At 27.9% G+C, this 14672-nt stretch overlaps 1 protein-coding gene across 1 annotated transcript; it reads right to left on the bottom strand.

Annotated features, from left to right (window-relative positions):
- Positions 1-702: 702 nt before the first annotated feature.
- On the bottom strand, positions 703-2879 carry LOC107491006 (protein DETOXIFICATION 49-like). The gene has a single exon (XM_016111792.3). The coding sequence runs from the start codon at positions 2770-2772 to the stop codon at positions 1126-1128; it is 1647 nt and encodes a 548-aa protein (XP_015967278.1). The 5' UTR covers positions 2773-2879; the 3' UTR covers positions 703-1125.
- Positions 2880-14672: the final 11793 nt, after the last annotated feature.

Raw genomic sequence — 14672 nt, 5'->3', positions numbered from 1 at the left:
AGCATGCACAATAAATTCAGAAGCTAAATAGAGACATTGGTTAGAGATTAGAGAAAGAAAGAAAAAAAATAATTCTGCTAGTAACTAGGTTTCAAATTTTAATATAGGTGGAGCAATATAACACTTTTTATTTTTTAAATAAATGAAAAGGTAGACTAAAATAGTTTAATACAAAAATATGGATAGAGAGAATTTGTTAGGAGCAAAAAGTAATTTTTTTGAGAGCAAAAAGTTCATTAATTCTGATATTATTACTCCCATATATACGTCAATTACATAGTTAGAATCATTTTTTTAGCATATACCCATGATTCTTTCATATTAAAATTTTTAGCCATGATATAGTACATTATTTTATGAACATTGATATGTAAATTTATTACATGTCCCAAAATTTTAAACAACGACTCTTGGGTCCTAAGTCCCAAAGTCAATTGATGACAATAAAAGAAATGTTTTCTGAAATCTGATTTATTTTTGAAACAATAAAAACTATTTTTCCCACTTGATAGTATTCACATAATTTGTAAAAGTAGTACAAGAAACAGATAGAGAAGATTGAAATTTAGTCAAGATGGTATATTATCTGTTTTGCAAGGCCTTGTGTTCTTGTTATAAGGGACACAAACAAAAGAGAAAGAAGAAGACAAAAACGTGAATTGTGTTGTGGTACAAAAACTAAAGGAACTAACAAATCAGCAATGATGAAGAAAATCAGTGTCTGTTCTTCTGAGTAAAGCTGAGAGCAAAAAAATAAAAGAGTACGTTACAGAAATAATTGTTACTCCCTTCCACAATCTCCTTTTACTTCTTCCCATGACATTTAATCAATGCACTGCAAAAAAATGCAGAATTTTCCCACCCTTTTTCTTTCTTCTCATCCTAAAAATAAATAAAAATAAAAATAAAATTCCATCAAATAAAAAAGTTATCCTCTGTCTCTACCTGCCACTCCCCTATACAGCTAAAGACAAATTCCCCAAATATTTTTTTTTTCTTTTTCACAATCTCTCACAAGAACCAAGCCATTGAGTTTGAAGATATCTTTAGATCTTAGTGAGCTAAATTGGTGTGGAACACCCTTAAATTCTATGTACCAAAAAAAGAAAGATAAAGGAAAACTAATTAAACCCAATAAGAGTGTTGGTGTTCATCTGAATTATTAGATGAGAAAGAATCTTCCTTGCTTTGAGGTTTGGGTAACTTGTTGTCTGCATCATAATGATGATGATAAACATCTTTGTTCTTATCATCATCATCATTGCAAACTCCTCCAACAGATGGTGATGAAGCTGTTAATTTCTTAGCCCTTTGAGCTTCTAAATCCCAATCAGTTCTAAGAAGAACAACCAACATGGACACAGCACAAGAGCCTTGAGCAGCAAGTAGGCCAAGCCACAAACCTTGAAAATCAAAGCCAGCAAAGAAGCCTAACCAAATTGCCACAGGCATTCCCACAAGATAGAAGCAACCCAAGTTGATGTTAGCACCTGTTTTAGGCCTTGCTGTCCCTCTAAGAACACCACAACCTGTGGTTTGAGGACAGTTACCAAGTTCACAAAGACCTATAATTGGTAACACCATTGATGTCAATGCTATAATCTCTTTGTCCCTTGTGAACATGCTTGCCCACATGTTCCTAACAGTTAGAGCAAAAGCCAGTGCTGATACACCGGAAATGAAGCTGCAAGAGAGTCCTACAATGGCCGAAAGTTTCGCCTTTGAAGGCTCTTGTGCTCCTAGCTTGTTCCCTACCCTTGTGGAAACACTGAAGCTCAGAGAAGATGGAAAAATGTAGAGCAGCGATGTTGTTTGGATGAGAATCCCCATTGAAGCTACGGTTGCTCTTGGATTCAATAACAGACCACACAGCAAGATCATGATCTCGTACCACCACCATTCAAGGCACACAGAAATGCAGCTTGGGATTGCCAAATTCAAGAGCTGCTTCCATTTTGTGAAGCACTCAGAAGAGAATCCACCCCATGTCTTGGAGTGAGTTCCTGAGAGGACTATATAGAGAAGCAAAGAAGCAACAAGGTTGAAATTTGTCCACACCCCACTAAGCGCAACGCCCTTGATTCCAAGGTTGAGGTGAGAAACAAGGAGATAGTTGATTGGTATGTGGAGGAGAATAGAGAAAGTGGCACAGAGTGTTAGAGGCAGAGTAATTGACTGTGTTCTGAGATAAATCCTCAAAGGGTGAAGAAAAGACTGTGCTATGAGGTCAGGGATTGAGAAGAGAAGATATGATTGTGCTTCTATGGCTATGGCCTCATCTTGGTTACAAAGAAGAAGGATTTGCTTCATGTGGAGCCAGAGGAGTGATATTGGGATTGAAGTCAAGAGAAGCAAGAGAATGGTTCTTTGTAAGGATAGGCCTAAAAGCCTGAATTTCTTGGCACCAAAGGCTTGTCCACAGATGGGTTCCATTCCCACGGCTAGGCCGGAGAGGATCGAGTAGCCGGTGATGTTGGCGAAGCCCAGTGCTAGTGAGCCTCCTGCTAAGGCTAGCTCCCCAAGTTGTCCTAAGAACAGCATGGAGATCATTGAACGGCAATACAGTAATAGCCCTGTCAGTATCATTGGAAATGCTATCTTTGATATTGATATTAATTCCTTTAATGACTCTGAGATGTTACTATTATCTGATTCTGATTCAGATTGAGATTCTTCTTCTTCTGCTGCTCCTTTGGAGATCAATGGTAGTGTCAATGTGTTGGTGTTCATGTTTGGAGAGTTGAGATCATGAGATGTTGTTACCTGACACATAGTTATACTTTTCTTTCTTGTTTCCTTTGTGAATGTGTGTAAAAGTGGGAAAAGAACGCTTTTTTGTTGGGGGGTGGGAACAAAGAAAAAGTGAGTTTTTTTGAAGAATGAATGGAGGGGGGTTTGGAAACCATTCTTTGTGGGGGGTTTTATATAGAGGGGCTTTTTGGACTCTTTCACCTCACTTCAACTCTCTTATACATATAAAAGATGCTATATTTGTATTTAAATACATATATTCTGTACTGATTTTTAATGTATTTTAATACAGTATATTATGTTATTTAAAACTTATCTGTTGCTAAAATAAATTGATTCTTTCTTAAAATTAACTGTTGGAATAGCTATTTAAGCAATTACAAATCCACACTATACACTGGAAAGAGTATTTAAGCAATTCTTTTGTTTCCCCTTTTGGAAGGGCTAAAACGTCAACAATTATACAGATATAATGAAGGGGTGTAGTGTAATATCCACTGAATAAGAGAAGAGGTAGTAATACTAATAATAAGATTAATTATAAATTATAGTATAATTACTTGTGAAGTGACTAAAATATGAGGGAGAGGGACAATATTATTAAAGTGGTAGAAACTGTAGACAAGGGTGTTGGAGTGTTTTCTCATTTCTGTTGTATTAAAGGGCCATGTTAAACACAAACACAAAGGTTGTCCTTGAACAGTTTTGTAGGTTAACCAACCAAAAAGCCAAGAAGCCCATTAGACACCATCAATGTTCATCACAACCTTAGCTTATGATATATATTATTTTTTATTGAATTTTTTTTGCTTCTTGCCAACCAACATTATTATTTGTCTCACACATACCTGGGCATGGTTGAGAGTTGAGACTATTGGGACATGGTCACTTATTATCTATAATTTGTTTGTTCAACAAATTAAAATTAAAAAAAAAAGAGTTTGTGTAACTCTTTATTTTATTGTTTTTTTATTCCTTCTATATTTATTATAAAATATAGTGTGAATAAGTGTATATGAAAGAATGAATAAAAAAATAAGTCATTTTATATCACTAATAATCTTATTAGATTAATTAAGTACGTAGTTTCTAAAAATATAGTGTGTTTTTTGTTTTGTATTTCGCCATCGTGAAGTCGACTACAATTGAGTTTTCACCTTAGGATTAATCTCCAACAGACCCTCTTCACTCTTGTCCACAACACTCTACTACCTTCTTTTTCTCCAAATTAAATTTACGGATAAACTCAGGCGTATATTTGGTTTATTCCAATGTGTGATGAAAATAAAAGCCTAATATATTATTGTATTCGGTAAGTTTCTCAAAATAAAAATATACATGATTAAGATTTATGTCGGAGATAATAGTGTCTCTTCGTCTCTATCAAATAATATTATATTGGTAAAATTAATTTATATATTTTTTTAAATTTAGCAACGTATTTTACCGACACCTGAGGCGTCGCTAATATTAATTTAGTTTATCAACGGTTTTGAGCCATCGGTAAAATTTATACCAATGATCACACTTTTTTATTAATAGTTTAACTGTCGTTGGTAAATTTATTGATAATAGTCAATTTTTGTTATAGTGGAAGGTTTGTAATAAGAATAAGTACAGGGGTGAACCCATTTTTAATTAGCCATTAATATTAGTCAATTTTTTATTGTAAAACTATTTTTTTTTTACTCTCACTTTTTGAAAAGTTTAAGATTAGAATTCAAAATATAGAATAAAAATATTATGAATTATGCTACGTGTACACTAAAATCATTCACTAAAGTTAGTCATTAGTATAAAATACATACTGGAATTTAAATACACATTAAAAATAAATTAAATCATACATGTATTTTTACATAAATACATCATTAGTGACTGATTTTTGTAACTAATTTTAGTGTATAAATAACATTATTAAAATATAATTAAGAAAAGGGCTGGTATTGGCTAAAAAATAATCGATCGTCTTGTTGTACTCTTAAAATAATTGGGTCAAATACATAAATTTGTTTGTTATCTTTGTTAATTGTTTTTAGAATTCAACCCTAATCAGTCCTTACAAATTTGTTTTTTAATCGAGAGTTCAAAAATTATTACAGTGCTTTTGTCAAAGGTTGCAAAAGCTTGGAATTTGGATATGGGTCAGATACATAAATCTGTTTGTTGTTATTTTTCTTGATTGTTTTGAAAATTCAACCCTAATCACTAATCAGTCCTTACAACTTTGTTTTTTAATCTAAGAGTTCAAAAATTATTACAATGCTTTTTTCAAAGCTTGCAAAGTTTGGAATTTGGATAAGTACAACAACCCTAAAAGCTAAAAAGGTTATGCAAGTTTTGTACAAGGTACATAAAAACTAATTTAAATTTTGTTAAAAATTTCTGGCCTTTTTCGTATACGACGGTGTTACCTTGTATTATATGCTGCAAAGATACAAAAGTTATTGAGTATCTATGATTCCGAGGCATTTTATGTGTCTCATGCAAAAAAAGAAAAATAAAATGTCTAGCAAATTAAATCCCTTAGAATAGTGTGAAGCTAAATTACAACTTAATTTGCTCAAGACTCCTTTGGTTTCTTTATGTTTATAGTAACACATCTTAGTATATTCTTAAACCAATGTATGATAATAACAAGTAAAAGAAAATATATAGTGTACTAGAAATAATGTTATGCCAGGCTCAATGGTGACAACCACGTACAGAAAATGATAATGGATGGAAGAAAGCATATTTTGACGCATTACGAGGTGGAAATTGTTTGGCTTAATTACATTCTTGATTAGTATTAGGAATTTTATTAAGAGTAAAACACAAAAGGTGCTTTCAAATTATTTAAATACATATATACCTTTTATTTGTGATTATTAGAGTATAATTAAGATTAATTAGATCAATTAGTATTATTTAGTATATTTAAATATTTATTATAAGATATTACATCTTTATTATTTCAATTTTTTTAACACTTATAAATATCCTTTTATATTGTATCATTCGATATAACTTAAATAGATACAAGTCATTTTTCTACTGTTCTCTTTTTTTTTTTAACAATGATAATAAAAAAAATAGTGAAAAAAAAACATCAAAAGCTAAGACGGAAAACGATAATATTTATATAGTCGTCTCCCATCTCAGAATTTTTAAATAGTGAAATTTATATTGGATTATTTTAATATGTATATATTATGGTGGTTACAGTAGTTATGATATTTTAAAAAATATTATTAAAATTAAAATAATACTTTTTTATTATTTAATAATATTATTAAAAAAATATAATTTTAATTTTAACTATACTTATATAATGATCATAATTACCATAAATATAAGCATACTAAAATTTATTGTTTATGTTTATTTTATCAACATAAATAATCTTTTTTCACGTTCGAGCACTTTTAATACTTTTAAAATATTTTAAAAGTATTTTTATCGTTTTTATAAATTAGCGATATTTTTGCCTATGAATAAATAATTTGGAGACATTTTTTATAGCATACTATTTAATTAATTATGTGAAATTATCTGTGTGCATAAGATCACTAGTGGTGTTAAAAGGTGATTTTTACTTCTTTATAAGTAAACCAATTTAAAACTCGAGTCAGATTATTAGTTAAAATCAAGTTATCTATTTGTCTAGCTAGCTGTAACCACACTTTAAACAACAATTGAGTATCATAAGAGATAATGACCATCATTATTGTACATAAGAAAGTTAATAGAGAAAGGAGAGGCTCTAGCTTTAATCAAATTTCAAATCCTATGAAGGAAAATATGTATGTTGTGCCAAACTACAAATTAAAATGTACATCTTTTTTCCATTATTAGGTATAGAATACAACAAGCATAGAATAGGCTTTGAATAGAAGTCTGTCTCAATGTAGCACTATATAGTATACCGGTAATATTAGGGAACAAAAAAAAAATCAGAATTTATTTTATTTAATATTTATTTATTATTATAATAATTAATAAATATTAAATAAAATAATTTTTTATTATTTTTAGTTTATTGTTTTAGTTACTAAATATTTCAAATAATATATAATAAAAGAGCCATTCAAATAAAAATATGTAAAACATTTTTTTAAATATTTTTTATTAATTAAAAATTTAATACATATAATCAATTAAACTTTGTTATTTTTGTCAAAATTACATTAGACAAATTGATTTAACAAAAAACCTGATAAATCAAACCTTGAACCAATTTAAATTAATATTTTTTATAAAAATGACTATAATACCCTTATTATGGAAAATAACTTAAAATATTTCTATTATATATTTTAAGCCATCATTGAATTAGAATTTAAGATTTTCAAAATTAATATATATATAATAAGAATATTTTAGTCATTTTTTATAATAAAAGTATTATAGCCATTTTCTATAAAAAGAATATTAATTTAGATCGATTCAAGATTTGATTTATCGATCTTTCGGTTAAATCAGTTTGTTTGGTCTAGTTTTGACAAAAATAACACAGTTTGATCGATTATATAGGTTAAATTTTAATTATTAAAAAGCGTCTTTAAAAAAAGACGTTTTAAGCGTCTTTATGTGAGTGGCTCCCTATCTTAAATAAGAAAATAATATATAAAAAAGAACAAAATAAAGTTCTTTCTATGCGCATAGATTTTAGTCATAATTTCAAGATTTTGCATTTAATTTAATTTAAATAAAAGATTGAAAAGAACAAAATTAAGTTTCCTATTATGTGTTGAGTTTCATTTTTTTCTATTTTTACATTTTAAGTAATTTGGACAAAAAATGATAAGAATCAAAATAAGATTCTTTGAATGTGCCTAAATTTCATACATAATTCTTAAGTTTCATAACTCTAATAAAATATTTTTTAGATATCAGTTTTGATCTATATAATAACTAAACTCATTTAAAATTAAAATTTGCATGAGAAATTATTTTTAAAGTGATACTGATACGTGGTAGCAGTAACGAAAAATTGTATCATTTTCATAATCAGTTAAACCTATTAAGGTTCAATTTAGGTAAATAGCTTAATTAAACTCCTTTTAAAAAATAACTTAAATAATAAATAGTAGTTATATTAAAAGTAGCTTATAAATAAGTTATTTTGTGTTTGAATTTAGAGATAGAGAAGTGATAATGATGGTAGGGTTATTAGTGTCATTTTATTAAAATTGTAATTTGAATGCAAGGTCATGTACTTAAATACCAAACAAGTTTAAGACTTTATGTACTAATGTGTCTATATCATTTTATGTCTTTATGTCTATGTCTTATGTATTACTATTACCACCCACCAACCAAACGGAGCCTAAACGATTAAACCCGTTGAGGGAATAATTGGGCTTTATCTTTTTGTACTTTTTTTTTTTTGGTTTCCCACGGTATCCCCCAACCCGGCAGGTTAAGGACTAATCCGTTGCGGTACTGAACTCCATTTAAAGGTTTGTCGCTGGCCAATGGATTGCTGCATGCACAAGGCGGGATAATAATTGTGAGGCACATATGAGGTTTTAGGATTTGTTGACAGAATTTTTTAGTATTTTTAAATATTTATTTTAGTATTTTATATTTTTAAATATTTATTTTAATTTATATATATAATATTTTATTTAAAATCAATGGCTAGAATTACTAAAATATCGATACTTAAAATTTTTTTCATATTATTATTAAAAATAAAATATATTTTTTATTCTTAAATTTTGACAAAAATTTTAGAAATATTCCTAAATTTTATTTTATTTTAATTTTGTCTCAAAAATTTTTTATTTGTATCAAATATATTCCTAACGGCTAAATTTTTAAAAAATTTAAGATCAATTCAACAATAATTTCATAAGAACAACCCTCAATACAAACAAATCAAACATAATTTTCATGTATTATTGTTAGATTAGTCTTAAATTTTTTAAAAATTTAATCATTGAGAATATATTTGATGCAAATCAAAAACTTCTAGAATAAAATTGAAACAAAATAAAACTTAAAAATATTTTTAAAATTTTTGTCAAATTTTAAAAACAAAAAATATATTTTACCATTTATCAATAATTCATTTGATATTCATGAATTTAAATGTGGTGCATCGATTGTATCAATGGGATAAGGGACAAGTCAGTTCCTCATTGGTTAAGGGGTCCAGCTGGTACCACCAATTGGGAAGGTCATATATATCCATATATGGATTTCTAAAATTGGATATAAACAATAATTCAATTTCATATTTTTCCAATCTCAATAATATCTTATCTTTGATGTACAGTAGCACTGCCATTTGGCTGTGCTTTTGAGATATATCATTACTGCACATCATATCTCCAACATTATAAATATAGAATAAAATAACTACTTTGAAATCTTAAATATCTTCAATGTAAATACAAAGATTTTTTTCAGTTTTTTCGGCTATAGAAATTTGCATGCAATACACAAGGAGGTGTTTGGTATATATTGTTGTTATTTTTTAAATTATTTTTTATTTTTAAAAAATATCATAAATTATAACAGTTATTATATTTAGGGAAACAAAATAAAAATTATTTTTAGTGAGCAGAAACTATAACAATAATATTTACTAAAATTGTTTTTAAAATTCAAAATAAATATAATAAATTAGTAATTTTAATTTTTTTCTGTTCATCAACTCATAAAAATATAAATAACACATTTTTTTAATTAACATATGACTAACACACTTATCAAGAAAATATAAGAATAATTAAGGTGTAAAAGTAAATATGCACACTTCACTTTTTGTTTAATTATCCTCAAACAAAATAGGAGATAAAATAATTTTCCTCCCAACTACTAATGATCAACCTGACCTTATATATTGAATGTAGTTCACTCAAAGTGATCTTACAGCGGTGAAAAAAGCAAGTAGCCAGCCTTGTAATTATTCGATAAATATGAAAAAATAATAAAAATTAGTCAATATAATTTTTCAACTATGATAAATATATATTAAAATATAATATATATTAAAAATAAATTAAACTACACAATACTAAAATACATAATAACTAATTTTGATAATTGATTTTAATGTGAAAATAATATTTTTATTAAATAAATATAAAATCTTTATGTTCATGCTAACAAATATAAAAAAAATATAGTCAATACGATGTTTTTTTTATCTTTTCAACACACGATTAAGATGTTAAGAAAGTATAATTTTTAATATATTTTATTAAGATGTTATAAATTGAATAAATTATTATTATTTTTAATTTGAATCAAATAAAAATAAAATTAGATATTTTATTATATTTAAATTTTAAAATTTTATAAGAATTATATCAAAATATAAATAATAATTTAAGAATTTTAGACTCTAATATATCAAAGTCCTTTGGCCATCTTTTTCTATCAAAGAAGTTGTTATTGAGTTTTATCATTGATACAAAATATTTTGATTGAGAGAGATTAAAAAGCCACAATTAATCAAAATCAGGTAAACAAATTAATACCGGAATCATCAATCTTTTGATTGTGTTTATAAATTTAGGCATGCTTCCTCAATAAAATTTATTGATAGTCTAATGCAAAAGTTAATAGCTGATTATATGAATTAATTCTATAACCTTAAGATCACAGGGATAAAATCAACTTAGCCGTAACTTTAGAACTCCCCTCAATAATTAAGGTTTTTATATGATTAGTTGCTTTCTATTGAATTAGTTGTTCTTGTAGACAATATGATTTTTTTTTAACCTATTAAAACTACTTTTAAAGGTGTATATGGTGCAGGTGCCCACAGAAAAAAAGAACTTTTCGATTCTTGACTCTACATATACAAGATTCGTTGTTCACGGGAGAATTATACCAATATCCATTTCACAAAATACCATTTCTTATATGTAAAATGCTTGATCGGTTCAAGAAAGGAATCAACTTTTCTTTTTCTAACTAGTAATCCACAAAAAAAATATTTCTAACCGACAAAAGAAAGAGAAGAAAAAAAAAGAGGAAAGGAGAAAATAACAAACCGGTTCTATTAGAGAATTAACTAGGAGGTAATTAATTAGAACCAACTAGTTGAAAAACATGAGGTCTGTTATTTAAAAAAAAAACAACTTTTTATTATTTTAATTTTTTGAATTTTAAAATTAAAAGTACAAAAAATTAGTTTGAATTGATTTATATTGTATTTGACTCCTTAGACTTTTTCATAATTAAATTGGGTAAATCTTAGGTAAAATAATGGCTCTAAATATTTTTTAAAAAAAAATTAAACGACCTAGCATTAAAAAAATTATTTTCCTAACGACTTTACCGAATTTGGGCGAAATTATAGATTCATGAGTTTTGAATATTTGAAAAGATATTAAAAGGGGGAAAAAGCATACTACTGCTAAATAATCATTTAATACCTTACTTTGATTGACTATGACCAGATCTTTAAGTTTCCACACTGCTTTTCTTTATTGTTGAAGTAAATTAATTTGAGCACAGATTCTAATGCTACCAAGGTTTGGCATATAGTATATATATAGTAAAGATTGTATTGTATATGTTTCCACTTTTGTTTATCTTTTTTTTATTATTCTTCTTATATAAAAAAATATGTTTATAGATTAGATTTGATCTCAGCAATATTTTATCTGAATTTGATCTAAAAATTATGAATATTGAACCAATTTATAAGATTATTGGATCGAATATCCAATTCACACACTATTAAAACTAGATTGCTTATTTTAAGTAGATATCCGCATATTCACGGATCTGCAAAAAAATAAGTAAATAAATAAATATTTTATTTATATCTTATTTCAATTAATAATTATCATATATATTGTATTATTTTATTTTTATTATTTAAAAAAAATATGTTTAATAATATTTTAGGAATAAGCATATTTAAAAAGATAAAAAAAGAAATCTTATATATTGATATTTTTTCAATCAAAATACATTTTTTAAAGATATTTTTTATGTTTTATGAATATATATGATATTTGATCCAATCCAAATTTAAAAAAATATAAATATTGGCCAGTCCGATAATTTTAGTACGAATTAGATCGAGATTTTGGCCATATATATCCAATCAAATTTGATTCCCATTCACCCTTGGCTACATGCTTTCGGTGTACTCTTTTATTGAAAATTAAGTTGGAAAATTCCATAATTAATGAGAAAATTAGGTATAATTGGGATTGGTTTTAAAGTTTGAAGAGCACTATACAAAATCATGACCCAAAAGAAAAGAAAAAGGAAACATAACTAAGTTGTTAAGTGTTGACGAGAAAGATACACACGAGTGGAACTTAGCTAGGTAGATAGATGGGGACATAATATATAATTGTGTGCGTGTATATATATATTATAAAATTAAGAAAACGTGATCGAGTGAAGAAATTAAAGAAGCACAACATACATAAGTTAATACATACAAATAAAGAAACAAAAAAAGAGAGGTAGATTTCTCTTTAAATAAAAAAGAAAAAAAAGAGAGAGAGAGATAGAAAAGCATGTTGAATGCCATAACTAATTCGTAAAAGACAAATTTGTGTTGTTAGTTTGAATTGAAAAGAGAGACAGAAAATATCAAAATAATGTTTGATGCATGCATGCAATATATATAAAGCATGGATCATGAGTCATGCATACCTGCGCGCTTAGGTAAGAACCATTCCGCTTTCATATCTTTCTTTCTTTTTTATTTATTTTTTCTTTCTAAATTTTTATAAGGGTTAGGTCATGCATGCATTGTTTTTCATGTAACAAAATTAGGGGAGTTCATAGCGCAGCAGCACTAATCAACTTACTAAGATCAATGAATAGTTATATACTTTTAAGTTAGGTTTTAAAATGGTCTACCAAATTAATTGTGTGTTTTAAAATAATTGTCAAGATTTTAATTTATTAGACATATAATTATTTATATATATTTTTATATCAGCTTAAATATTTTTAAAAAAATAATTTTATGACATGAATACAAAATTAAAAGATTAATATAATTATATAATACACTTTTGTTCGTAATTAATGCAATTGAAATATTGGTAGTTATTTTAGTATACTCGACCAATTTGAAAAACTACTTTGACCTTAATTAACTCTGTATACTTCTCGGTTCAACGAAGTTTTATAAAAGTGTTTATAAATCATCTATATAAAAAAAAAAAATTCTAAACTCATATGTATTATTATTATTCTCAAACTACAATGAAACTAATAAGAAGCTGCATTTGATTTTACTTCCGGTGTTAAACTACTAAACTTTTCGGCTTGGTAGGATTTAATTAGGGATGTAAATGCTGAATTGAGACCGCCGGTAGATATAGAATCGTCAAATTCAAATTTGTATCACCAGTATTCTTCACCAGTCATATGTCTACAAAACTAATAAGAAAAAATCGAATCGATAACAATTCAAAATATAACTGAGTCAGAGTATAAAAGTGTTTATAAATATAATTACGCATATGTTAAAATAAATTACTTTGACGGATAAAGAATATATGACATTTTTTTTCTATAATATCCACCAATTTTATCTATCAAGGACAAATTCATTACCGATTTGAGTTCTATTTAAGAGTTTTTGTTGTTAGTCAATAGATTATTATATGCATAAGGTAGGATTTAAATTTTCAACACTTACTTAAGCAGACGAGTGAATTGACCACTCAACTAATCTAAGTTGGATATATATGACATATTTAATTATGACGAAGGATATACCCTAATTATATACTGACCCCGCTACATATTCAAATATTTTTGTCAGCTAACCAAGTCTAACCAGATTAGTCCAAACTCACAAAAATTACATTTCTTTTTCGTTCACTACAAAAAAAATGCTGAGTACCGCCGGATTTATAGATGGATTTATCTTTTGAATCTGCCGATAATTCGTTTACCGTCGAAATGCATTTGATAGTATAAACGAAGCCAGAAAATATTTACCGGCGGATTATTTCATCCGACGCTAATTACCGACAGATTTTGCGTCAAATTTTGTAATTAATACAACGAAAATAAGCAGTTGGTTACCGTCAAATTTTTTCAACGATAATTTTGGCGCCATATTATGTTTTGTGGCATCCATTTACCGTCGGATTTTTCTCCTAGTAAATCCGACAAAATGCAATTTTTTTTACACAATTAGTAGTCAAATTAATTTTTATTTTACAAAATTAGTGCCTAAAATCTAATCTAAATACTAGAAATCAACTAATGATTTTATTAAATCTCAAGGATCTGAATATCACAAAAAGTCAAAGAAGTAAAATACAATGAAATATACATCAAATAAATTAAATCCCTAAACCCTATAGATCCTGGTAATTATCGTCGTCGTCATCTTTTCCCTACTGAGGCAACATATTAAGTGTTAATATCGGTGCCCCATCAGTAGTTCTATCACTGGTACCAGCAGTGTCACTGCCTCCAGCGTGCATTTGATCATTGTACACTGCCATTTGGTCTCGCAAACGCTCTAGCAGCTCTAGCTTCTCCGTCAGCTCTGCCCTAATAGTAACAGTGTCTTCCATGCATGCAAGAAGCTCGTTGTACCTCTTCTCAGATTACTAAACTTGTTGGTGAAGCTCCTGTGTGAGGTTCTACACTTTCTGTCTTTCTCCTTCAAATCGACAACTTCCTCGGAATCGGTAAGGCTAGTAGCAGAGGCAGAGGCAGATGAAGTTGTCTGTGTGGAGGTGCGGAAGCCGCTGGTGAAGAACGATCCCAACCCATAGACGTGATTCTTGTAGGGCTCAGAGGCAATCTCACGCCAAACCCTATCAGGATCTACGACTGAGGCATCAGAGCCAGGGTCGTCCCCACTAGGCTGAGATTGCTGGGTCGCGACTTCCAATCTCTGCAGGTAGTCCTCCTGTGTATCATACACGTTGGTATTAGAATGACAGTCAATTGACTTTAAACCGAATACATTTTTAAAC

Source organism: Arachis duranensis, chromosome 5 (genome assembly GCF_000817695.3).
Source record: "Arachis duranensis cultivar V14167 chromosome 5, aradu.V14167.gnm2.J7QH, whole genome shotgun sequence".
Classification (NCBI taxonomy): domain Eukaryota; kingdom Viridiplantae; phylum Streptophyta; class Magnoliopsida; order Fabales; family Fabaceae; genus Arachis; species Arachis duranensis.
The sequence above is the reverse complement of the archived record's forward strand: the minus strand, read 5'-3'. Positions and strand labels throughout refer to the sequence as shown.

Excerpts from the sequence above, each read along its gene's own strand:
- LOC107491006 (XM_016111792.3), bottom strand. The coding sequence starts at position 2,772 with ATGTGTCAGGTAACAACATCTCATGATCTCAACTCTCCAAACATGAAC.